The following is a 26,636-nucleotide window of genomic DNA, read 5'->3' on the forward strand; positions in this document are numbered from 1 at the left end:
CAGGGACTGATGTTCAGGGCCTGAGCACAAAGCCCCAGAGGCTCATTAAAGTCCTTGAGCTGTGTCTGTGCTGCTGAGCTGGGCTGGGCTCCTCGCACAGAGGCAGCTCCTGGTAACCAAGAAGAGCTTCAAAAGCACATTTCTCTTGATGAGCAGCTCTTCTGCCAGCCCAGCAGGGCTGGGGCACTGCCTGCAGCCGATCCGGGCACAGCACAGAGGCACAGAGAGCTTCAGTCAGTCAGGGCTGGGAAGGTGCTGAGAAGTGCCTGGGGCAGAATCACTTTCAGCCCTTGGCACAGGAACCTCTGGCTGCAGGACAATGCAGCTGCAGCTCCTGGAGCCATCTCCTGAAGCTGGAACATCCCAATGCCTACAGACTCTGTGAGTACATTCTCTGATTGTCTCTTGTGCAGAGCAGCCAGGGGTGCCCAGGGCTGTCCTGCAGAGCAGGATCCTGCAGCCCAGGGCGCTGTGCGGGGACAGGGACTCTGCTGCCTGCCAGGGACAGCTCTCAGCCAGCCCTGGCAGCTGCTCCCAGCACTGGGGGACAAGATCTGTGTGGGAGGAGACAGGGGGGTAGTCTTGGAAGTGTTCTGCTTGTGTGGAGAGGATTCTGCATTGTTCAGGACTGCTCCCAGCATGGCATTTAACTGCACAACATTTCCAAGTAGATTCTACAGAGAGCACAGCAAGTCAGGGGCTGCATAAAAGGGAAAATTCTCCTTTTTTAACCTACCATTCGGTTTTAGTAATAAACTAGGCAGTGACAGAAATCAGCACAGGACTCCTTAGAGGCTCCATCAGTGTTGCTTTTCCAGCCTCCTTGGGGTTGCTCTTATGTTGCCATCAGAGCATGCAGAGCCAGAGCTGCCCCTGGGCAGTGCCAGAGCTGGGAGGGGTCTGCAGGGCAGAGCTGAGACCCCAGGGCTGGGCTGGGCTCTGGCAGCACTGGCAGGGCTCAGCCCTGGGCACAGGGAAGCAGCTGCTGGCAGGGACAGCTCCAGGCAGCAGAGCCCTGGGCAGGCAATGGGGGAAAATTCCCCCAGGCTGTGCTGGCATATTTAAAGTCCTCTCCAAACATAACTATTCCATGATTCTTTTTCTTACAGTTCCCCATGCCAAGGCAGCGCAAATGTCCAACAGCAGCTCCATCGGGCACTTCCTCCTGCTGCCATTGGCAGACACGCGGCAGCTGCAGATCCTGCACTTCTGCCTCTTGCTGGGCATCTCCCTGGCTGCCCTCCTGGGCAACGGCCTCATCATCACCGCCGTAGCCTGCGGCCACCACCTGCACACGCCCATGTTCTTCTTCCTGCTCAACCTGGCCCTCAGCGACCTGGGCTCCATCTGCACCACTGTCCCCAAAGCCATGCACAATTCCCTCTGGGACACCAGGAACATCTCCTACACAGGATGTGCCACACAGGTCTTCTGTTTTGGATTTTTTATTTCAGCGGAGTTTTATCTCCTGACCATCATGTGTTATGACCGCTATGTGTCCATCTGCAAACCCCTGCATTACGAGACCCTCCTGGGCAGCAGAGTTTGTGCCCACATGGCCGCAGCTGCCTGGGCCAGTGCCTTTCTCTTTTCACTGCTGCACACAGCCAATACATTTTCCCTGCCTCTGTGCCATGGCAATGTCCTGGGCCAGTTCTTCTGTGAAATCCCACAGATCCTCAAGCTCTCCTGTGCCAAATCCTACCTCAGGGAACTTGAGCTTCTTGTAGTTACTGGCAGTTTATCATCATGTTGTTTTGTGTTCATTGTTTTCTCCTATGTGCAGATCTTCAGGGTTGTGCTGAGGATCCCCTCTGAGCAGGGACGGCACAAAGCCTTTTCCACCTGCCTCCCTCACCTGGCCGTGGTCTCCCTGTTCATCAGTACTGTCATGTTTGCTCACTTGAGGCCCCCGTCCATCTCGACCCCATCCCTAGATCTGGCTCTGTCACTTCTGTACTCAGTGGTGCCTCCAGCCCTGAACCCTCTCGTCTACAGCCTGAGGAACCAGGAGCTCAAGGCTTCTCTGTGGAGACTGATGACTGGATGATTTCAGGAATATTAAGCTGCTGACAAATTTCTGCATATCACTAGTAATAAAAGTCATCTTTCATTTCTTGTTGGTTTGGATGTGGGTTTTTTTTCCTTGTTTAATTTTTCATACTATCTACAAAGAAATGCCATTGTTTCTGCCATTTCTCATTGTGTTTCTCTCCAGCTTCCCTGTGGCCATAGACTGTGTCAATGAGGGGCTGTCCTCCTGAAGGCTTTAAATGAACTAAGGGGCATCCAAGCAAAGTTTTCTTCGGTGATGCCCCTTTGTTGCCTTCTCTGGAGCTGCAGCAGCAATGTCTGTGTGCAGAGCTGGGGGCAGATCAGTGCTGGCCCAGCAGCAGCAGCAGCAGCACTTGGTGTTGCCAGTGCTGCTGCCGTGGCCCTGCCCTGCTGCCCTGGTGGCCCTGGTGTTGCTGCAGGGCCTGAGTGCTCTCGGGGCCGGGCACAGCCCTGGGGGTGGCAGTGCCGGGGCTGCAGCAGGGACAGGCCATGGGCACTGCTGGGACAGCGCTGACGCCTCAGCCCAGGCCCTGGGGGCTCCAGGCTCCTTGCCCAGGCTCTCTCAAGAACACAGCCAGGCCAATGCTCAACACAGAAAACCCCCCTGAGCAGCCCCAGGCTGGCCGTGGGCAGGCTGGGGGCAAACAGCATGGCTGGGGCTCTGCAAGGGCCCTGGGGGAGATGGGAAGGATCAGCAGAGCAGGGGCTGATCCATCCCCAGTGCGCTGCACAGCCCAGGGCAGCGTCCCAGAGTGTCCTCATGGAGCTGTCAACAACATCCACCCTCTGCAGCTCTGGCCTCTCCCCCAGCTCACAGAGGCTCCCCATCCTTGCAGGCACAGACACGGCAGCACTGGCTCAGGAGCCCCTGTTTGCATTGCACACAGCAGGGGGAGCACCCCCATGCTGTTGGTGTGGGGACATGAACCTGAGGGAGCACAAATGCCATCAGCCCCTGGGGCCAGCAAGGGCTGGGGGACACCAGGGAAACCACTCAGCTTTGTCCTGGCCTCTGCAGTCAGACAGAAAATTTGTTCCCATCAGCTGGGAGTTTCCTGTTCCACTGCAGATGCTGTTGCTCAGAGCCAGGGCTGCTTGGCAGCCACCCCCAAAATGCCCTGAGCATTTCCTTGGCTTCACCTTTGCTTTCTTTCCTTTTCCTTATACAAATTCCTTCCCATTGCCGAACCCTGTCCCCTCCCCTGCAAACAGCCCATCCCTGTTTGCCCTTTCCTCTCTGGCCCCACTCCCCATTGCAGTTCCTGACTTGGCACCATGGGAACGTCCCTTGGGCAGCAGGATCATCCTGCAAGTGCTGCAGGAATTGTCTGCAGGCTCCTACAGTGCCTGGTGCCGCTCCCTTGCCAGAGACACCCTAGGCCAGGGGGGCACATCTGGGCTGCTGTGTCTGGCTCTGGGGCTCCCTGTTCTGGGCAGTGAGGAGGAGCTGCAGAGGCTCAGCAGGACTGACAGGATGGGCTTTGGGGCTGGCAGGAGAAGTTGAGGGACCTGGGCTGCTGGAGCTTCTGAAAAGGAGGCCCAGGACTCATCCTGCAAGCGCTCCAAGTGTTCTTTCAGAGAATCCCAGAATCAGCAAGCTTGGAAAAGACCTTGGAAATCATCAAGTCCAACCTGTGCCCTGACTTGGCCTTTTCTCCCCTGAGCCTCCTCTTTTCCACGATAAACAACCCCAGCTCCCTCAGCTGCTCCTCACAGGACTTGTGTTCCAGACCCCTCCCCAGCCTTGTTGCCCTTCTGGAACACACTCCAGCCCCTCCATGTCCTTCCTAAATATGGGGGTCCCAGAACTGGACACAGCACTCAAGCTGCTGCCCAGGGGAAGCACTTGAGTGCTGAGCACAGGGGAAGAATCCCTGCCCTGCTCCTGCTGGCCACATCATTCCTGATCCAGGCCAGGAGCCATTGGCCTCCTTGGCCACCTGGGCACACTGCTGCCTCATGTCTGTCCTGCTGTCCATCAGTCCCTGCAGGTCCCTTTCTGCCTGGCTGCTCTCCAGCTACTCTGTCCCCATCCTGTAGAGCTGCAGGGGTTGTTGTTGCCAAAGTGCAGGACCCGGCACTTGGACATGTTAAACCTCACCTTGTTGGATTTGGGCCCTGGATCCAGCTTGTCCATGGCCCTGTGCAGAGCCCTCCTACCCTCCAGGAGGTAAACACTCCCAGACAACTTGGTACCATGTCACCAGAGTTTCATGAGGCCCCAGAGTGTCACGATGGTCTCCATGATTCCATGAGGCCTCCCAGTGTCACAATGTCCCTTTGGTTCAATGGGAACCCTTGATGTCACAAAGTCCCTTGGGGCCTGCAGACTCACAATGGCACCAGTGGTCCCCCAGGGGTCTGCAGTGTCACAATGGGTCCTTGGTTTCATGAGGTCTGGCAGTGCAGCAATGCTCTCCTTTGTTCCACAGTGTCACAATGGCCTCTTGGTCACAAGGGCCACCACTGTGTCAAACATGTTTCCTTCATTCTAGGAGTCCATGAGGTGTGGTGGTTTTCACATAGGTCACAGAACAAGAGAAGATACAAGAAATTTGAATCCATGTTTCAGAAAGCTGATTTATAAATTCATGATATATATTATATTGAAAGAAAATGATATACTAAAACTATCCTAAAAGAATAGAAGAAGGGATTTCATCAGAAGGCTAGCAAGCAATAGAAAAGAATGGAATGATAAACAAATCCTGTGACTGACCAGAGAGTTCGAGAAAGCCAAACTGTGATTGGACATTAAAAACAACTACATAAAACCAATCAAAGACCCACTTTTGCATTCCAAAGCAGCAGATAATTACTGCTTACATTTCGTTTCTGAGGCCTCTCTGCTTCTCAGGAAGAAAATACCTAGCAAAAGGATTTTTCATAAAATATGTCCACATAAAATATGTTACACTGAGGAGCAGCACTTACCCCTTGGTTCCATGGGGCACTGCAGTGTCACAATGGCCTCATCATGACACCAGGTCCTGCTCTGTCACAATGCTCTGCATGGTTCCACAAGGCCCTGCAGGGTCACAGTGGCCTCTTGGTTCCATGAGGCCTCAGAGTGCCACAGTGAATTCCTTGGTCCTGCAGTGTCACAATGGAGCCCTCGTGACACAAGATCCTGCAGTGTCACCAGGAACCCTGGGGCACCACAGAGTCACAATTGTTCCCTCGATTCCCAGAGTCCTTGCAATGGAGCAGTGGCCCCTTGATTCCATTGTCCCCAGGCTCTCCCAAGGGTCTCCTTGGTTCTGCAGTGGCATGATGGCCCCTTGGTTCCACAAGGCCCTCAGGGTCACAGTGGTCTCTGTGGTTCCACTAGGACTCAGACTGTCACCATGGACTCCTTGCTTCCATTCAACCCCACAGTGTCACAATGGCCTCTTGGCTCTGTGCTGCCACGTTGTACACAGTGTCACCATTGTCCTCTTAGTGCCACCAGGCCCTGCAGTGTCACAATGCCCCCTTGCTTCCCCAAGGCCCTGCACTGTCGCAATCATCAAAGAATAAAGCAGGCTGCAAAAGAGCTTGGAGAGCATCAAGTCCAACCTGGGACCCAACACCACCTTGTCACCCAGGCCATGGCAATGAGTGCCACATTCAGTCTTTCCATACCCACTTCCAGGGACAGTGATGCACCCACCATCCTGGGCAGCCAGTTCCTGTGACCTAACAGTGTGCTGCCCAACCAGTACTGAGCCCAGCAGAAGAATCACTGCCCTGCTCCTGCTGGGCACACCATTCCTGATCCATAGGAGTCCCAGGGACTGGATGAGGGAAATGGTGGGGAGGGGGGTAGGGACAAAGTGTGATTGATGGTCAGCCATTAAGGGTCTTGATTTTTGTATGTATTCATGCTGCATTAGGAGGTGCTGGGGGTCAATATGAACTGGGCATTGCATTGCTGATATGAACCTAAAAACAGGAAAAGAACACAGGACAAAACAGTTCTCTCTGCATTTTTTCCAATACAGTATATTCCCTTTGAATACATTTCTGAAATGTATGTAATTAATTGCAGAAGAACTGAAAACTTAGATTATTCCCAGGGGCTTCTCTTGTTTGGGTGATTTGAATGAATGTTTATCAGCCTTTTTCAGTGAATTCCTGAACTGAAGAGCTCAAGAAAGAAGAGGCCTCTGGAGGAGTAAAATTCATCAGCAACCTCCAAGTGGCTGAGGATCCATCCCCATCAGAGCAGCAATAAACAGAAATGGGCACAGCTTTGTGGCTGCCCTAGCTCTGGGCATGGGCCCTGGGCGTGGAGCAGGAGCAGCTCTTGAGGGCCCCAAGGCCGTGGCTCTTGTGCTGCCCTGGGCAGATGGGATGGCAGCAGGGGCTGCAGAGCTCTCAGCACCTCAGGCAGAGCAGAGCAGGGCAGCCAGGGAGCCTCCTTTGGCCTTGGCCAAGCACCTTTCCCCATGACTGGGGCTAAGTCCTGTGGCAGCTGCAGCTGCTGCTGTGCCCTTGCCAGGGGCTGAGGCCGTGGGGCAGTGCCCAGAGCAGCCTGGCCTGAGCAGAGCTGTGGGGCCAGATGCGGCTGGGCTGAGCTGGGGAGAGGCCCTTGGTGCTGCCCAGAGCTCAGGGCAGCTGGCAGAGCTTGCAGGGAGCTGGGCTGGGCTCTGAGAGACTGGCCCAGAAACCATCGGTGTCCATCTCAGCCTGACTGGATGTGCAGGGGCAGGACTCAGGCCAGGCCTTGTGGGGCAGGGCCAGCGCCTGTGCAAGGCATTGCAAACAGGCAAGTGGCCCAGAGAGGAGGCTGCTCTGTGCCCTTGGTGGCATGGACAGAGCAGGGAGGGGGCCCAGGACATTTGTCAGTGCCAGTCTCTGTGCCCAGCCTTTGGCAGCCCTGGATGCTGAGCCGAGCTTTGGCCTGGGCTGAGTTTGGCTGTGGCCAGGCTCCATCCTCCTGCAGGGCTCAGGGCCTGTTCCCAGCCATGGCCAGCCCTGGCTGCCTCTCTGCTGTCCCAAAGGCCGGCAGAGCCCAGGGCAGGGCTGTCTGTGCAGGCCCACAGGTGCCACGGGCTCTGCAGGAGCTGGCAGAGGCTGCCCAGCAGTGAGGCCATGGGGCACAGAGCCCCAAGGCTGCTGTGGGCACCACGGCACAGGGGCCATTCCCAGCCGCAATGCTCCTGGCCTGGGCTGGGCCTGCACAGGGGCTGGGCCACCATGGCTGGGCCAGCACAGGGCCACAAAGGGGCCACGCAGCTGCTGCCAAGACTGACAGCAAGGCCAGGCACACACAAGCAATTGCTGAGCATGGCCAGCGCTGGCCAGGCCTGACTGTGCCAAAGGCAGAGCTCAGCTACCCTTGGGGGCTGCAGCAACACTCCAGAACCCAAAGAGCCTCAATGGCTGTGCTGGAGACCAAGGCTGCAGGAGGGAAATGCAGGGCTGCTGCAGGATGGGGAGGGCATTGAATGGCATTGAATTCCAGCACACACATCAGCTCTCTGATGATCCCAGCACCATCCTGGGACCTGTTTCAGACTGGAGCAGTGCAGACTGGAGACATGTCAGATGCTGCTGGGACATCTCAGAGAGCTGAGGGAAGAGCTGTTGTGGATTTTAAACTGTTCAAATGTTTAACTTGTGTTTGTTGGCAAGAAATCTTTCTGTGCCTCTGAGAGTCACCAGGCCCTGAGCCCAAAGGACACAAACCTGATGAGTTGTGGCTCCCACTGCAGGGGCACTTGGACCTTGGCTCTGCACAGGAGAGCTCTTCATCCCCTTTCTCTCTTTTATCCCTCTGTGCATGGAGGGAGGTCCTCACTTCAGCCTGTGACTCGTGGGTGCAAAGAGCAATTCTGGGCAGAATTGGGGCAGGAAGGTAGTGGGGGACCTTAGCATTTTTGCTGGGCACAGAAGGTGTTTTCCTTTGCTCTGAGACTGTCTGCTGTGGAAAGTAGATTTAATATCCAGCAGAGGAATCACTTTTGCATTTGATGGAGCTGTGCCTTCCCTTGGCTTTGCTGGCTGACAGGAAATGAACATCCCTCTGTGTCTCGGGCAGCTCCTTCTCCAAGGAAAGCAGGTGGGAGTTGGAGCCAAGGAGCTTAAAGCTGCAGGTGCAGCCTGGGCTGGAGGGAGCTCAGATTTGCACAAGGCTGGTCTGAGTGCCAGGGCTTGGATGGGGGAAATGGTGGGTTGGGGGTAGGGACCAAGTGACATGGTTTGAGGAAGTAGGTTTTCTGGGATATGTTGTGGTCACACCAATGAGTGCTCAGATTTTAATATTGGCACTTAGTGTGGCCACTGGGACATCGGATCCGCCTCTGAGAACACAGGGTTAAAAGTAGGGCTTCCCCCTGGGAGGTTCTCTTTGGATTTCCAGCTAGGGAAGCAGGTCAGACCCCCCCTGCCCAGCTGTCCACTGCTGGGCGCGGGAGGGGGAAAGCCACACCGCCCGGGAGAGGTAGGCCTGGCGCCCCTGAGGGTGGAAGGGTGGAAGAAAGAAGTACCAGGAGTCACTGGGCAGTCTGTCCCCCCACCCCCCCCTCCTCCTTGGAGACAGAGTGCAGCCTGTGCTTGTGACTGTGTTACCTTGAAACTTGATAAACATGTGCCAGCAGCAGGCAGCATGGCTGAGAAGAAGAAGGGGGGGTGCACCGAGAAAGAGTCCAGCTGCTTGTAGGAGCTTTTAAGTCTTTGTGGACAATGAAAACTTTACAGAACATTAACCCTTCCTAGAAGAGAGATAAGAGTAGAGGATGAAGAAGGAAATGGGCAAGTGATGAAGGTCTGGGCCAGAGAGAGAGATGTTGGAGGAATGGAGAAGATGAAGTGACATTTTTTGCTGGACTCTTTTTTGTATAGCCATGGACTGTTTCCTCGTGATACAGAGACTGCATTCCAGGGGGAGGCCAGGCCTGAGAACCAGGAGGGTTCAGTGTGGGTACCCCTTGGCCCCAGGAGCTGCAAAAAATGGGGGGGGGGGGAGGCAGGTGTCCTGAAGTTGAAACTGTGCCTTTTTTGGAATGAGACAAGGCATCCTTAAAAGAGGAACCCTAGAAGCAGCCCTGGTCCATGCGCAGTGGTGAGAGCACTGGGCATAGAAGGAACATGTCACGATGGCAAATGATCTCCGGGCGGTGCCACATGTGACAGGAAGCCCATGGTGCAAGAAGGACTCCTTCTCCTTAATGAACTGAAGATTGATTGTTTGAAGGGTGGTGCCAGATCGAGAGTTGTTGATTTGCGGAATGTATTGTATTGGAGAGTTGGGAAGGAGGAGATGTATTTGTGAAGTTTTCATTTTCCATGTGTGGTTTTTTTTCCCTCTTGTAGTTTAGTTATTTTCTTGTAGTTTAGTTAATAAAGTTTTCTTTATTTCCAAATGAGAGCCTGCTTTACTTATTCCTTGTCACATCTCACAGCAGAAACCAGGGAGAGGGTACTTTCATGGAGGCATGGGCATTGTGCCAGTGTCAAACCATGACACCCATGGATTATTACAGTGGATAGGTTTAAATCTTTTATCTCAGAAAGTTCTCCCATGGATCCAGTATACTGATTAAAAGCCTGGGACCAAAGCCATTCGGCGTCGATTTGGATAGAGGTACTCTCTAGTTCTAAAACTTCAGTTATAATTACATACAAAACAATTCTGTAAATGAAAGTATGAACTACCCCCAACTGCAATACACTCATTTTGCCCGAGTAAGTTTTAGTCTCAGTTCATTGTCTCCTGGTGTCACTCCTGAAGGGGCTTCTGGGCCTTCTTCACCCGAGAATGATGGATCCAGGCATTCTGCTCCTTGATCTTGATTGCAGTGAAGGTGGTGAGAAGTACTTGCAGTGGTCCCTCCCACTGTGGTTCCAAAGTCTTTTCTGCAAAAGGCTTAACATGTACCTAATCCCCAGGCTGTATGTTATGTACTGGTCTATCTAGCTCCCTGTTCCAAATCACAGCCACATGTTTCTCAATTTCTCTGAGCTGTTTGCTTAAAGCCACCATGTAGGTGGCCAGTGTTACCTCCCCAATGTGGGTGGACATTTCCTTTTGTATTCCATATGGTCTTCCATAAAGCATTTCAAAAGGACTCAGCTTTATTAACTTCCTGCCCCAGTCTTATAATCTGCTGCTTAATCAAATGATTAATTTTCTCTACCTGACTGCTTGATTGGGGCGGTATGGAGTGTCAAGTTCCCAGGCTATGCCCAGGTGGCCACTAATCTGTTCCACTATTTTGGAAATGAAATGTGATCCTCTATCCAAGGATACTGTGGCTGGAACTCTGAAGACTGGTATTATTTCTTATAATAATACCCTGGCCACCTCTTGAGCTTTGACAGTTCTGGTATGGAATGCTTCTGGCCACATTGAAAATGTATCTATCAATACCAGTAAATACTGATACCCTCCTTTCCTTGGGAGTTCTGAAAAGTTGATTTGCCACTGCTGTACAGGCCCATGGCCTCTCCCAGTCTGACCGAGTTTCAGCCGGGGGGTATTTTGGGGTTAGTCTGGAGGCAAGGATCACATTATCAGCTCACTTGAGTGATAGTGGCATATAAATTCCTGACAAAGATTCTTTCAATCAGATGTGTGTTCTAGAAAGCCTGTGAAAATTACTACTTCAAAGTCAACACTTAATTTCAATGCACTCTGTATCACTGGCAGCCTTGGTCATTTTGGGAAAGGAGCCACACTTTATAAAAGCTTTTAAGTAGTTAGGCACTAGTGTGTTTTTTAGTGCTCCTCCTTCACTAGTAACCACGAAAATGAGATGGGATTACTAGCTCTCTTTCAATGGTAGCCCACTCCTTGTGGTTGCATGTCCCTTTTGATTAGTATTATTGTATTATGGCTTACCTTCGAGGAAAATCTATCCATAATTACCTTAACCTTTTACTGCTTTCTTTGCCTCTCCATCTGCCAGCTCATTTCTTTCCTCCAATTCTGAGCTTACTCTATGGTGTGCCTTAATATGCCTTTTCAGGCAGCTGAACTGCTTCCAGCAGCCAGATTGTCTCTTCTTTCTTTGTGAGGTCAGCAGTCCCCTCTCCTTCCAGATGGCTCCATGTGCATGCATGTCTCTGAATACATATTTCGAGTCTGTATAGATGTTTATTTTCTTTTCCTATTTCTAAGGCATGGGTCAATGCATTTTTCTCGGCCTTCTGTGCAGAGGTAGCTGTTGGGAAGGGTCCAGACTCTATTACCTCTCTGCAGGTAGTCACTGTGTACTTTGCATGTCGCTTTCCACTGGCAATGTAGCTGCTCCTGTCAGTGAACCAGGTCTCTGCATCGTCCAGAGGAGTGTCTTTCAAGTCTGGGTACCTGGAGTGAGTATCTTCAATGGTCTCTAGGCAATCGTGGTGTACTGCTTCTCCTTGATTCCACTGAGAAAAGAAACTGGGTTGACAATATTAGTCACTGCTCTCTCTACATCATCTTGCTCTACTATGATGGCCTGGTATTTCAGGAGCCTCTGTGGTGAGAACCAGTGGCTGCCCTTTACTGCCAGTACTGCGGACACTGTGTGGGACACTAGCACAGTTATTTTTGTGCTAGGGCAAACTTGCGTGCCTCTTGAATATTCAGCACAACTGCTGCTACACCTCTGAGGCAACTTGGCCATCCTTTGGCTGTTGGAAAAATAGAAAGAATGGTTTACTTACATCTGGAAGTCTCAAAGCTGGAGCTGACATGAGGGCACTCTAGCTGGTGAAAGGCTCATGTGGCTCCTTTTGTCCCCTGGTGATCTCTGTTTCCATTGGCAATAAGAGCATAGAGGGGTCTGACGAGCAGTCCATAATTATAAACCCACAGCTGGCACTACCCTGCCATGCCTAAGAGGGTTTGGAGTTCCTTCATTGTCTGGGGTTTTGGGGTTTGGCATATGGCTTCCCTGCTTTAAAGTCTGCTGCTCAGCACTCACTTCTTACCCCAGGTAGATTACCTTCTGTTTCACTACCCGTGCCTTTTTCTTTGAGACTCTGCGTCCTTGGAGTCCTAGGAAATTCAAAAGGCTTACCGTCCAGGCTTCCCTCATCCAAGTGGCTACTAGAAGATCATCCACGTACTGCAACAGCCTCCTTTCCTCTTGTGGAGCTTCCCGGGACTCTGGGTCTTTGCAAGCTGTTCTCCAATCGGAGTGGGGAATTTTTGAAGCCTTCAGGCACATGGATCATGTGAGCTGTGTTTGAATGCAAAAATCTTCTGCTGGCTTCGTAGATAGGGAGGCAAAAGAAGGCATCTCTTAGGCCTAAAACTGTGAATCAGGTTAGCTCAGGTGTTAAACAAGTTAGTAAAGTATATGGATTTGCTACCACAGGGTATAAATTCTGTTATCTTATTGACAGCCCTCAATCCACAGTACTATCAATTTTTGGGCTGATTCCTTCCCTATCTTCCTTTTGAGGGTACTACTCAGTTCTCACTGATTGTGCTCTTTCCTTAAGCTTGATTACTATGCGGGGGCATTTTTCACCCTCCCTGGTACAGCAGAGGCCCATACCCTCGAAAACACTTACTTACTTATTCTAATATCTCCTTACTAATGTCTTTCTTAATTTCAATGGCTGCTAATGTTAAGCCTAATATCTTTATATCATTTGCCTCCACAGTAACCTTTCTCCTTTGAGAATGTTTAGCAAATTAAGCGAATTGTACAAAAGCTTCTAAGTACACATAGTACACATGTTACTTTAAAGGTTTGCAAAAGTATGCCTTCTCAGACTGGTCAGTTGTTCCCCACACTACAACATAAACATTCTCCACAGGTATTAAAGCTTTATTTAAAATTGAATTGATGGCCCTTGTGTCGACTAAAATTCTTCCCTTTTCTTTCTTCTGATCTCACTGCCTCTCGCAGAGGAGTCTGTGTCCTGGGGTGACGTTATGATTCTTGTATCTCCATTCACCTGTTCTGTGCCTTTATGACCGGCTCTGAAGAGTGGAAGTTTTGTTTGGGTTTCTCTTATCAGGGACACAGAGACAAGCGGTACATCAGGCTGTTTTTTCACTTCTGGCTTGCTTGCTGCTTTTGCTTGCTCTCTTTTTCTGCTCTTCCTTCTGCTCTGCTTTCGCCTCTGCTTATTAGCTAAACAGTCCATATTCCTTCCTGGACTGTTTCTCCTCTCCTGTTTCTGTGACCATCTCGAACCTGCTCCGGACTGGGACCCGGGAACACCGAAGGTTTGGCTGCAGCAGCTGCCCCAGCGCCGGAGGGACTGAGAACAGAGCAACCACCCCCCCTGAAAGAGACTTTCTGATTTTGTCATCTTTCTCAAAGCGGTGTCATCTGGTATTGTTCATTTTGTGTGCTGGAAGGTGCTGGGCCAGTCAAATAAACAGGTTCTTTCCACCTCTCTCCAAGGAATTTTTTCCCGAACCGGTTTGGGGGGAGGGGCTGTGTGGGTTTCACTTTCTGGAGGGGCCCTCCTTTGCAGATTCTTTAACAAATTTGCCCTAAACCAGCACAAATCTTTGGCGCCCAAACGTGAGGCGAGAGAGAGAGTGGAAAAACCCTGTTTTGACTGCATTTTGGCTGCTATTACTCTGTGTTCGTTTAAATCAGCTAATAGCCATGCTTTTTGGATTCATAATGTCTATTGGGGTGAAGGTTTGCATGAATTTCTGGTCCCTAGGGTTTTTTGAGATTTTAATACCTCTCTGGTCCCTAGGTTTATTTTCTTATCCAGAAATAGCTTTGGTATTACCCCTGATATGTAGTTTTTACATCAGAGGGGCAGTGACCAGAATAGCTATGCTGGGTTTAGTGGCAATAATGTGCAAGAAGTTTATAAACATGCTGGGGTCTGCTCCAGGTATGAATAGCTCATGGCTATGGTTATGCATCCAGTTTGTCGCAGGAGGAGCAGGAGGGAATGAGGTTTTTCAGCCTCTGCTTTCCTCCTTCTCCTATGAATCAGTTGCATCACTAGTGAAGGATGTTCAATTTCCCCTTAATGTTAAAGAAACCATCTTCCTGGTATTCAATCTGGTAACCTTCCTCTATACAGCCTGCTGCTTCTCTAGAATGAGGGCTGAGATTTCTAGATGGGCTGATGAGACCCCTGACTCAGGAGTAGACCCAGGTGTGGAAAATCCTAAGTGGTGTGGGAAATGGGAGGATATGGGCCAAATCCTGAAGGAATTCTCTGACCCTATAGTGTGGGATTTTCCCCATGAACAAATTCAGAACCCAGCTGAGGTGGGGAAATATCTGAAAGAGAAGTACCAGGATGAGCCTAAGGAGAGGAAGGTCATTGCAGTGAGCTGGGCCCTGGCATATGCTTATCGCACACTGCTAGATACTGTCGGGCAGCAGACAGAGGCAGGGGGGCAGGGAGATAAATCAGCAACTGTCCCGGTGACTCAGGCTGCAGCTAACACTCCGGGCTCGAAGCCAGCATCTAAACCCATGGCTGTTGCTACCAGCACTAGAAGTGGGAAATGCACAGACAAGACCAATCGACCAGTGGATGATGATGATGATGATGATGATGAAGGAGAAGGAACCTCAGTGCCTCCTGACGTAAAGTCAGGAGTCAAAGCAGCCGGTGCAAGATCAGATGCCAATATTGAGTCCTTCTCCCTGAAGGACCTTCGTGGCCTATAGAAGGATTACACTCGAAGGTCTGATGAATCCATATTTAGTTGGCTGGTCCATCTCTGGGATGCTGCAGGCGAGGCTACAATTTTGGATGGCACTGAAGCCAGGCATTTGGGATCCCTGTCACAGGATCCTGTCATAGACCAAGGAATGACGAGGGGGCTAACCCTCACAGCCTCTGGGAACGGGTCCTTAGAAGTGTAGCAGAAAGATACCTGTGTGCAGATGATCTCTATATGCAGCAAACTCAGTGGAAGACAATAGAGCAAGGGATCCAACGCTTGAGAGAAATGGCCGTGGCAGAGATTATCTTCTCAGATGATGTAACAACTAGGAACCCAGACTTAGTACCATGCACGTCTGTGATGTGGCGAAAACTCGTACGACTTGGGCCACATGAATATGCTTCTGCCTTAGCCATCATGAAGAGGGATGAGAGGGGTGAGACTGTGCTTGACATGGCAAGGAAGCTCCGAGCATATGCAGATGCTGTACAAGGCCCGACACATGCCAGGATTGCAGCGGTAGAAACACGTCTGCAGAACTTAGAGGATAAGATAGAGGAGAACCATAAGAAGCTTAGAGAGGAGATTAAAGAAGACCTTCTCCAAATTTCAGCAGTACAGATCCGACGTTCCGGTATCCAAGGCAGACGTTTCCCAGATGGTGAGAGAAGATACACCCCACGAGCTGAGCTGTGGTTTTACCTGCGTGATTGTGGGGAAAACATGAGAAGGTGGGATAGGAAACCTACTGCTGTTCTGGCATGGCGGGTGCATGAACTGAAGGAAGCCACCAGAAAGAAAGCAGCTCCAGTTGCCCGTAGCCGAACGGCCAGGTATGATGATGATGACCTGTCTGATCCCCTCGAAGGAACATCCAAAACATACACCCAGGGAAAGAATGATAACCAGGCTTAGAGGGGTCCTGCCTCTAGCCAGGTAGAGGCCAGGGAAAATCGTGTCTTCTGGTCTGTGTGGATTCGTTGGCCTGGCACATCGAAACCACAAGAGTACAAAGCTTTGGTCGATACTGGTGCGCAGTGCACGTTAATCCCATCAAGACATGTGGGGACAGAGTCTGTTTCTATTGCTGGTGTGACAGGGGGATCCCAGGATTTCACTTTGGTGGAAGCTGATGTGAGCCTAACGGGAAATGAGTGGAAGAAGCATCTTATTGAGACTGGCCCAGAGGCCCCATGTATTTTGGGCATAGACTACCTTCGAAGTGGGTACTTCAAAGACCCAAAAGGACTCAGATGGGCATTTGGAATAGCTGCTGTAGAGACAGAGGGCATCCAGCAATTGAACACCTTGCCTGGGTTGTCTGAGAATCCATCTGCAGTAGGATGCCTGATGGGAGAAGAGCAACGAGTGCCAATTGCCACTTCCATAGTGCATCGATGGCAGTATAGGACCACTCAAGATGCTGTGATCCCCATCCATAAGATGATCCGAGAGCTGGAGAGCCAAGGGGTGGTCAGCAAGACCCAATCACCCTTCAACAGCCCCATCTGGCCTGTGCGAAAATCTGGAGGAGAATGGAGACTGACTGCGGACTACCGTGCATTGAATGAAGTGACTCCACCACTGAGTGCTGCCATGCCAGACATATTAGAGCTCCAGTATGAGCTTGAGTCCAAAGCAGCAAGGTGGTATGCCACTACAGACATTGCCAATGCATTTTTCTCCATTCCTCTGGCAGCAGAATGCAGGCCTCAGTTTGCTTTCACATGGAGGGGAGTGCAGTACACCTGGAACCGACTGCCCCAGGGGTTGAAGCACAGCCCCACCATCTGCCATGGACTGATCCAGACTGCACTGGTGTCATGGTTTGAGCCTGGCACAGAGCCAGTGCCCCTCCAGGGTGAGGCTCCAGAACATCTGCAGTATATTGATGACATCATTGTGTGGGGGAACAAAGCTGCAGAAGTGTTCGAGAAAGGGAAGGAAATCATCCAGATCCTCCTAAAAGCTGGCTTCGCCATTAAAAAGAGCAAAGTAAAGGGACCAGCTCATGAGATTCAGTTCCTGGGAGTGAAGTGGCAAGATGGACGGCATCAGATTCCTACAGACGTCATCAACAAGATCACAGCAATGTCTCCACCCACCAATAAGAAAGAGACACAAGCTTTCTTGGGTGCAATAGGTTTTTGGAGGATGCATATTCCTGAGTACAGTCAGACCGTGAGCCCTCTTTACCTGGTCACCTGCAAGAAGAACAATTTCCAGTGGGGCCCTGAGCAGCAACAGGCCTTTGTCCAGATCAAGCAGGAGATTGCTCATGCAGTAGCCCTTGGCCTGGTCAGGACAGGACCAGAGGTGAAGAATGTGCTCTACTCTGCAGCCAGGAACCATGGCTTGTCCTGGAGCCTTTGGCAGAAGGTGCCTGAGGAGACTCGGGGTCGACCACTGGGATTTTGGAGTCAAAGCTACAGAGGGTCTGAAGCCAACTATACTCCAACAGAGAAAGAAATCCTGGCTGCCTATGAAGGAGTCCAGGCTGCCTTGGAGGTAATAGGCACAGAAGCACAACTCCTCCTGGCACCCCAACTACCCTTGCTGGGGTGGATGTTCAAAGGCAATGTTCCTTCCACTCACCATGCCACCAGTGCTACATGGAGCAAGTGGATTGCTCTCATCACTCAGCGCGCCCGTATAGGTAAACTGAATCGCCCTGGGATTTTGGAGGTCATTATGAATTGGCCCGAAGGTGAGAATTTTGGTGTCACAGATGAAGAGGAACAAGAACCAGTGACACGAGCTGAAGAGGCTCCTCCCTATAACCAACAGCCCCCAGAGGAAACACGCCAAGCTCTTTTCACTGACGGTTCCTGTCGCATTGTGGGAATGAACCGGAAGTGGAAAGCAGCCATATGCAGCCCCACACGACAGGTGGCAGAGGCCACTGAAGGAGAAGGTGGATCAAGCCAACTTGCTGAACTCAAAGCTGTTCAACTGGCCTGGACATTGCTGAGAGAGAAGTGGCCAAAGCTCTACCTCTACACTGATTCATGGATGGTAGCCAATGCTCTGTGGGGATGGCTGGAGAGGTGGAAAAAGGCTAACTGGCAACATAGAGGGAAACCAATTTGGGCTGCTGATGCGTGGAAAGACATAGCTCCCAGGGTAGGGAGGCTACCTGTGAAAGTCCACCGTGTACCCAAGAGTAGGGCCAATGAGGAGCACCAAAACAATGAGCAAGTAGACCAGGCGGCAAAGATAGGTGTGCCCAAATAGACCTAGATTGGGAACATAAGGGAGAGTTATTCCTAGCTCAATGGACCCATGATGCCTCAGGCCATCACGGCAGAGATGCCACCTCTAAGTGGGCACAAGACCGAGGGGTGGATTTAACCACGGACAGTATTGCTCAGGTTATCCATGACTGTGAGACGTGTGCTGCCATCAAGCAGGCCAAGCGAGTGAAGCCCCTCTGGTACGGTGGGCGGTGGTCCAAGTACAAGTATGGGGAGGCCTGGCAGATTGACTACATCACACTGCCCCAGACACGCCAGGGCAAGTGCTACGTGCTGACCATGGTGGAGGCCACCACTGGATGGTTGGAAACCTACCCTGTGTCTCATGCTATGGCCTGGAACACCATCCTGGGCCTTGAAAAGCAAGTTCTGTCGAAACATGGCACCCCTGAGAGGATTGAGTCAGACAATGGGACTCATTTCAAGAACAGCCTTATCAACAGCTGGGCTAGGGAGCATGGCATTGAGTGGGTGTACCATATTCCCTACCATGCACCAGCTGCAGGCAAAGTGGAGAGGTACAACGGACTGTTAAAAACCACATTGAAAGCATTAGGTGGGAGATCTTTCAAAAACTGGGAGCAGCATCTGGCAAAAGCCACCTGGTTAGTTAACACCTGAGACTCTACTAACCGAGTTTGCCCTGCCCAATCTGAGCCTTTGCAGAGAGTAGATGGAGACAAAGTCCCAGTGGTACATGTCAGAGGTTTATTAGGGAAGACAGTTTGGATTAATCCTGCCTCGAATACAGACAAACCCATTCGTGGGGTTGTTTTTGCTCAGGGACCAGGTTGCACGTGGTGGATAATGCAAAAAGATGGAAGAACACGATGTGTACCTCAGGGAGATCTGATTGTTGGATTAAACCTGTGTAAATGTCACTGTTTGCTGAATGTTATTACCATTGTCTGTGTATTGCTGTATAATGGATGTATCATGTATGTACTTGTAGAGTTAGAATTTATATTAGTTTTAGTAGTAAGCAGATGATATGGGGATAAGGGGTGGAATGTCCTGGGTTGACCATATGATGCTTCTATCCCCAATCGTCTCATTCTGTTCATGTTGAATAATAAGTTTTGTACCTTTAAGAGTGTTTCAGATAGTGAAGGGGGGGAGAGAAGAGGCGCGCAGTTTGTTTTCAGGCACTGCACTCACTCCTCCACATTCCTGCTCCTGGACTGTTGTTGTCTGCAGACGGACAGACAGCAGGACAGAGCTCTTCCTTTTCTTTTTAGTTAGTGTTAGCTAGCTGAAGCAGAGAAGTTCCCTGGACTGTTTTTTTTCCTTTTTCTTTGGACCTCTTGAAAGTGCTCTGGACTGAACACCCAGGAGAGCACCAGCAGCTTCAGCTGTGGCCCACCAGGCCAGGCCTGGCCTGCGACAATTCCAGCACCGGAGGGACTGATCAGAGACTGAGTGAGCTGCTGCTTGAACCCGGGGTTTTCTCAGTTTGTCATCTCTTTTAGAGTGGTAAGGGGTCTCATTGTTTGATATTGTTTTGGTTTTATTGTTTAATAAACAGGTTTTTTTCCACCTTTCTCCAAGGAGGTATTTTTTTCCCTCCCAGACCAGTGCGGGGGAGGGGCTGTTTGGATCTGCTTTTCCCACCGGAGCTCCTTTGGGGGATTCTTCCCCAGATTTGCTCTAAACCTGGACACCATGGTATGGGACAAGAGATCCATGGATGGGTTCCCAATTAAACCAACACCTGAAAACCCAAGAACATCCTAATCTTGAGCACTTAACATATGCTGCATGTTGGCAGAGGGATACCACCGGCAGTGAGGTTACAAAAATCTGTAAACTACAAAAACAGGAGGAAGAGAATGAGGGGAGAGAAGAGGTTAGTGTTAAGTGGGACCCCCTTGATTACTTGCCTCCTCCTCCGTTCCCTCCTATTTACTCGGCAATGCCCCAGGCTCCTCTCCCAGATCCCCCAATTTTACCTCAGGCGTCTCCATCCCCAGAACCAGCAGCTGCTCCGATCCCATTAGCACCTCCAATTAACCCTCCTATCGTCAATACTCCTACCCTAAACTCAACTCCCTCATCTGCTCCAAATACTTCTGTCCCACCTCCCTCTAATCCAGTTCTTTCTCCAGTCTTCCCCTCAGTCTCCTCCGCTGTCTCTCCAGCCTCACCCCCAGTGTCCTTTCCTACAGGTTCAGTCTCTTTCCTCTTACCTACTGCTGTACCATTACCTCCCCCTAACTGGGAGGGGAGCACCTCCATCCCTAACCCAGCTAGTAGGAGCCCACTAGCCCCCACTCATCCCATTTCTTCACAGAAGGGTAACCTCACGGAGGGACCTTACTGTAATACAAGATCTAAAACATCTAAAGTGGAGAAGCTTTTTCCTCTTGGAGAAGTCCCCACGGGTGGGATACGTGGGGGCTTGGGTTTGTGAATGCCCCATTAACAGCCACTGAAATTCGAGGCTTTGAAAAGGAGTTAGGGAAGTTAGTGGAGGATCCAGTAGGTATATCGAACCAAGTAGACCATTTCTAGGCCCCAACATTTACACCTGGGGAGAGTTGTACTCTATTTTTAAAATTCTGTTCAGCCCTGAAGAAGTGAGGATGATCAGGGCCACAGGAATGCGGATCTGGGAGTGAGAAAATCGTTCAGGAGATCCCAATGACCAGAAATTACCCTTACAGGGCCCTGAGTGGGACCCTAATGAAGAGGAAGATAGGAGGAACATGGAAGAGTATAGGTCTCTGATGGTTAGAGGAATAAAGGAATCAGTTCCCCAAAGTAATAACACAAAACTAGCTTTTGATAGCATGCAAGAAAAGGATGAAACCCCAGCTACTTGGCTTAATAGGTTAAAGAGGAACTTCCAATTATATTCCAACGTAGATCCCAATAGCTCTGAAGGCCAAGTGCTTCTAAAAGTGCAATTTGTTACAAAATCGTGGCCAGACATCCAGAGAAAGTTAGAGAAAATGGAGGACTGGCAGGAAAAGGGAATAAATGAACTATTAAAGGAAGCCTTAAAGATATATTTAAGGAGAGAAGAAGAGAAAGCCAAAGCTGCAGCTAGAATCATGGTACCTGTAGCCAGGGAAAGTCAAGGGGTAAACAGAGATCAGCAGGGACAATCATTGAGAGTCAGTGAAAGTAGACGAAAGTCCTCCTTTGAAACACCCAAAGACAAACCTATACTACCTCCATGGGTGGATACAAACAGAAGATCAGTGGTACCACTGAGTGAGAGGAAATGTTATTATTATGAGAGATAGGACACATAAGAAGGAATTACAATAACCTCTCTTTTGATGAGGCAATTGTAAAAGAACGAGAGGCTCTTGAGAGACTCCTGAGGGGAGATGACTAGGGGTGTCAGGGGCTTTATATGTTAGGGGACCCAATGTATCATCAAGAAGAGCCCCTAGTGAACTTTGAGGTGGGTCCCCAAAGTGAGGAATTGGAATTTTTAGTTGATACTGGAGCAGATAGATCAAGTATAAAGGAATTACCCACCAGAGTGACGCCTGGGAGAAAGGTCTGTGAGGTGATGGGAGTAGAGGGAAAACCATTTAGAGCCTCCATAGTTGAAAATGTAGAAACTAAAGGAAATGGAAGGCAGTGTGTGGCTGATTTTATCTATTTACCTAATCTAGAAAGTAATTTGTTAGGAAGGGACCTACAAGTCCAATTAGGAGTGGGAATTATCCCAAAGGATGGGAGAATGATAGTCCAGATCATGAAATTGACATCGGGAGATACAGAGCAGATAAACCCAGAGGTTTGGGCAGGAGAAGGAAAGAGGGGCTATCTAGACATCCCACCAATAAGAATTGAAATGCAAAAAGGAATTCCTCCCATTCAAGTAAAGCAATACACAATGTCTATTGAAGTAAAAAAGGGACTGACCCCTGTGATTGAGCAGCTATTAGAGGAAGGTATCCTGGAGCCGTGTATGTCTCCCCACAACACCCCTATTTTAGCAATCAAGAAGGCAGACGGAAAATACCGATTGGTCCAAGACTTAAGGGAAATAAATAAGAGAACTATAACCAGGCATCCAGTGGTCCCAAACCCCTACACCCTCTTAAGTCAGATCCCAAGGGAGCATGCCTGGTTTACTATTATAGATTTAAAAGATGCATTTTGGGCATGTCCTCTTGCTGAGGAATATAGGGATTGGTTTGCATTTGAGTGGGAACATCCAGAGAAGAGGAGGAAACAACAAATAAGGTGGACGTGCCTACCCCAAGGATTTACCGAGTCCCCAAATCTCTTTGGGCAAGCCTTAGCAGGGCTTCTAGAACAATTCACCCCGGAGTACAAATTCTACAATATGTAGATGACTTATTAGTATCTGGAGAGGAACAGAATAATGTCAGGGCAACAAGTATACGACTTCTAAATTTCCTAGGAGCAAAGGGTTTAAAAATATCCCAGAATAAATTGCAATTTGTGGAAGCAGAAGTTACTTATCAGGGACACATAATTGGAAAATGGTATAAGAAATTAAGTCCTGAAAGAATTTCAGGCACACTATCCATATCAGCACCAATAACTAAGCAACATGTCAGAAAACTATTAGGCTTGTTTAGGTACTGCAAGTTATGGTTAGACCAATATACCCAAAGTGTAAAATTTTAATATGACAAATTATTAAACCCTGACCCAACAGAATGGACAGCTGAGGATGACGAAAAACTAAATAATTTGAAAGACAAACTATCCTCGGCACCTGTCCTAAGTTTGCCCAATCTGGAAAAAAGAATTTGACCTATTTGTAAATACAGAGAAAGGAATTGCTTATGGGGTGGTAGCCCAAGAGTGGGGAGGGTGTAAGAAACCAATTGCTTACATCTCCAAACTGCTAGACCCAGGAGCTAGGGGCTGGCCCGCCTGTATTCGAGCAGTTGCTGCAGCAGCCACTTTAACTGAAGAAACTCAAAAACTGGCCTTGCGAGGCAAAACAAGAATCCATACAACCCATGATCTAAAAACAATTTTAAGCCAAAGGATCCAGAAGTGGCTTACTGACTCGAGTATTGAAATATGAAATAATCTTAATAGATGCTGACAACCTAGAGCTGGTAACCTCTAAAACCCTAAATCCAGCACAGTTTCTCTCTTGAGAGCCATTATTAGAACTAGAGAATAACTGCTTGGAGCTGGTGGACTTTCAGACAAAAGTTAGGGAAGATCTGGAAGAGACACCTTTACCTTATGGAAGAAAATTATTCACTGATGGGTCTTCAAGAGTAGTGGAGGGGAAAAGGATGTCTGGATGTGCAATAATTGAAGATACAGAAGAAGAAGAAGAAGAAAAGGAAGACATGAAAATCACCGAGAACGGCAAACTGCCTTCTAATTTGTCAGCTCAGTGTTGTGAAATCTATGCTTTAAAGAGGGGACTTGACTTATTGGAAGGCGACCAAGGGACAATTTACACTGACTCACAGTACGCCTTTGGGATCATTCATACATTTGGAAAGATTTAGTAGGAATGTGGGTATCTGAACTCCAAAGGAAAAAACTTCGTGCACACAGAACTGATAAGATCGATATTAGAATCTCTACCTAAAGCTGCAGAGATTGCAGTGGTACATGTTAAGGGACATCAGAAAGGGAATACCATCGAGGAAAAAGGGAATCAGTTAGCTGACCACATGGCTAAGGAGGCAGCATTAGACCCAGGGGAGCCACTGAAATGACTGAGGTCAAACAAAGTGTTAGTGGTGAAAAAAGGAAAGGAGAACCAATATTCAGTGAGAAAGAACTAAAAGCAATAAAAGAATTAAAAATGCATCAGGGGGAACAAGGGGAGTGGTTGACACCAGATGGGCATAAATTTTAAAATAAAGACCTCGCCCAGAAAATGTTAACAGAGATACATGAATAAACCCATTGGGGGTTCCAAGGCTTATGCGATCACATTTTAAGAGAAACGCTATGTATCAGAATATATGAGTTAGCAAAAGCAGCAACTCAAGGGTGCTTAATTTGCCAAAAAGTAAATCAAAAGGTGATGAGAAAAACCATACCAGGGGAAAGAGAATTAGCCCAAAGGCCATTCCAAAACATTCACATAGACTTTACTGAAATGCCCCCTGTACAGAATTACAAATATTTATTGGTAATAGTTGACCACCACACTCATTTGGTAGAAGCCTTTCCAACTAGAAAAGAAACCATGGAAATAATTGCCAGGATTATCTTAGAAAACATCATTCCCCGATATGGGTTGGTGAACAATATTGATCCTCACCCCTGTGATGAGAGACTGGCTTCTGTGTAGGAATCATCACAGGGACAGGAAAAGTCCTCCCTGCAGACACATCTGTAACACATCAGCCACAGAAGCTTCTGCCATCTCTGCTCAGCTGCACGGGCACCACTGAGCCGCAGGAGCAGTGAGGGGATCGCGCAGGGCGAGGGCACAGACGTGCATGGCTCTGTCCTGGCACCTGCAGCGATGCCCCCCTGGCCGAGCTTTGGGCTCTGAGCTGGCAGCTCTCCCAGGGGAAAGGCCTTGACCGACCCTCACCATCGCCCAGAGGCTCAGTCGTGGATGTGGTTTTGGAAGATCACCTTCACCAACAAGTTCAGCTGCAAAGAAAGACCGGACAGAACATCACCTGTGGCACTGTAGCAGATCCTCAGGCTGCAGGCAAGGCTCAGCCCTGGGGCACAGCCCTGGGCCTGGCCCCTGCCCGTTCTGCTCTTCTCTGTGGCTGCACAGAGCACACAAAAGGACACAGTGGCATTGCACATGGGAGGAGGATGGACAACTAAATGCTCCTTCCTCTCACTGAAAGCCATCCTGTGGGATCCCTCAGTGCTCCACAAAGGAGCAGGGCAAGGTTTACAGAATTCTTCAGCCCTGACTTAACGTTAACAAAAATGGCCGATGGGTGAGCTCTTGCAACATGGACACTGATTAGTCTGCCAGTAAAAAGGGAAATTCAGAACTTGCCTCTGGCATTCACCAAGACATTCAAAGTGTCATTCACCTGGACTTCCAAATCTTGCAAGGCGTGATCCAAATCTAGAATGGAACAAAGACCTGAACCATTTCATTTGTGTGTTGGGATCCCCTTCTACCTTTGGGAACAGGGCAATGCAAGGGGGTTGGTTAAGGCTGCGGGAGCCAGGTGTGAATGGACAAGGCCAAACTGCACAGGGGCCTCGGGAGCTCTGGCCTGGCTCCTGGTCACTCTGCACCCTCTTTGCAGGCACTGGGACACATCCCTGGAGAGGAAACTGGGGCTGCCCAGGACCGTGGGGTCTCTCTCCCTCCCCCAGAGGAAACCCTCACTAAAGGCCTGGGGAAAACCATCCCCAGCGCTTCCCGGGGAGCAGGCAGCGCTGTCCCGGGAAAGGGGAGCCAGGCTGCCGGCTCACCTGCTCGCCACCCTTGCAGCGGAGCAGCCTGGGCAGCCCTGGCAGGCAGGGCCACGGTCAGGAGGAGCAGGAGGAAGAGGCGCAGAGCAAGGGCCATGGTGCCTTGCCCTCTGCCAGTGCCGCAGCTCTTGCTGCCACCGCTGTCCTGACACCGCTGTCCCAATGTCAGCACCACTGCTGCCACCGCCGCTGCTGCTGCCGCAACAGTTGTGCTCAAGGACTGACTGCTTGCTCCTTGTGCTGCTGTGCAACCATGGGGCTCTGGCACCTCTGTGACCTCAGAGCCTGCTGTGACCTCAGCCTGCTGTGACCCCTGAGCCTGCTGTGACCTCATGACCTCAGCTGTACCCCCAGATTGTGCTCACATCTCGTACAAATGGACTGCCTTGATTGTTTTTGTGTATCCCAGGTCCATTGCTCAGCCAAACCTTATTTGTCACCTGCTGACATTGTGGGTGAGACTGTGTCCATGTAGATGCTCTTGATGGCTTCCCTCTTTTCCTGGACTTGCCACTGGAGGAGATCCAGGCCCAGATGATGCCAGGGAAGGAAATGTGCCCTCAGCCCAGGGACGCTCAGCATGGCCTCCCACAGGCCTCGGGACCCCACCGCTGGTCACAGCAGCCCCTGCCTGGCTCCTGCCTGCCCACACCGTGGGCATCCACGGCTGCTCCTGGGCACGGAGCTGAGCCAGTGCAGCTGCCAGGTGGGCTTTGCTGCTGCTGCCACCCGGACATTGGGGTGACAGCCCCATCTCTTTATTGCAACAGAAATGCTGGGTCAAGCTCTGCCCACCTTCAGTAGGGGCCAGAGATCAGGGCCAGTGCCTTCAGGGGAGAGGACCTTGTTTGGGTGCTGGCAGCACCTGCACAGCAACAAGTTGGTAAAGCAAGTGTGGCCGGGACCAGAAAATATCCCTGTGTGCCTCACAAACAATCTGTGAACACCAATGCAGAGACCCCAAGACGGCCTTGTGTGCCTCACAAAAGAACCCAGCCTCCTGCCCACCTTAGCAAGGACTCAGCTCCTCTCCAAGCCTTGACAGCAAGCACTAAACCGCCACGGTAATCGCGAGGAAGTCAAGCCCCTGCCAGCCTTACAAATGTCTCCAGTAACTTGAACACCATAGAAAAGATCCCAAATCCCCATAGAAGCTCATGAGGAACCCCAGCCACACGCACCCCTTCCAAAGGACCCAAAGCCCCGCACATCTTAGTGCAAAATTTGACACGCACAAGACCAGCCCCTCCAGCTTGTGTGCCTCATTGCGGACCCCTGGCATCTGCCAGCATTACAGGAGTCCCCCATACCCTGCATGCCAGAGAAAAGCCAGGCTTGCCATTAACTCTAGCCAATAGTGTGTTCCCTGACAAAAA

General features: G+C 50.2%; 2 protein-coding genes across 2 annotated transcripts in view; one reads left to right on the forward strand and one right to left on the reverse strand.

The window, feature by feature from the left end:
* The window catches only part of LOC141730248 (uncharacterized), a 265,824-nt gene that overhangs the window by 20,856 nt on the left and 218,332 nt on the right, over positions 1–26,636 (reverse strand). The gene's annotated exons all lie outside the window — the stretch shown is intronic.
* LOC141730078 (olfactory receptor 14J1-like) lies at positions 1,133–2,050 on the forward strand. Its single transcript, XM_074546706.1, has one exon. The coding sequence runs from the start codon at positions 1,133–1,135 to the stop codon at positions 2,048–2,050; it is 918 nt and encodes a 305-aa protein (XP_074402807.1).

Source organism: Zonotrichia albicollis, chromosome 9 (genome assembly GCF_047830755.1).
Source record: "Zonotrichia albicollis isolate bZonAlb1 chromosome 9, bZonAlb1.hap1, whole genome shotgun sequence".
NCBI classification, from domain to species: domain Eukaryota; kingdom Metazoa; phylum Chordata; class Aves; order Passeriformes; family Passerellidae; genus Zonotrichia; species Zonotrichia albicollis.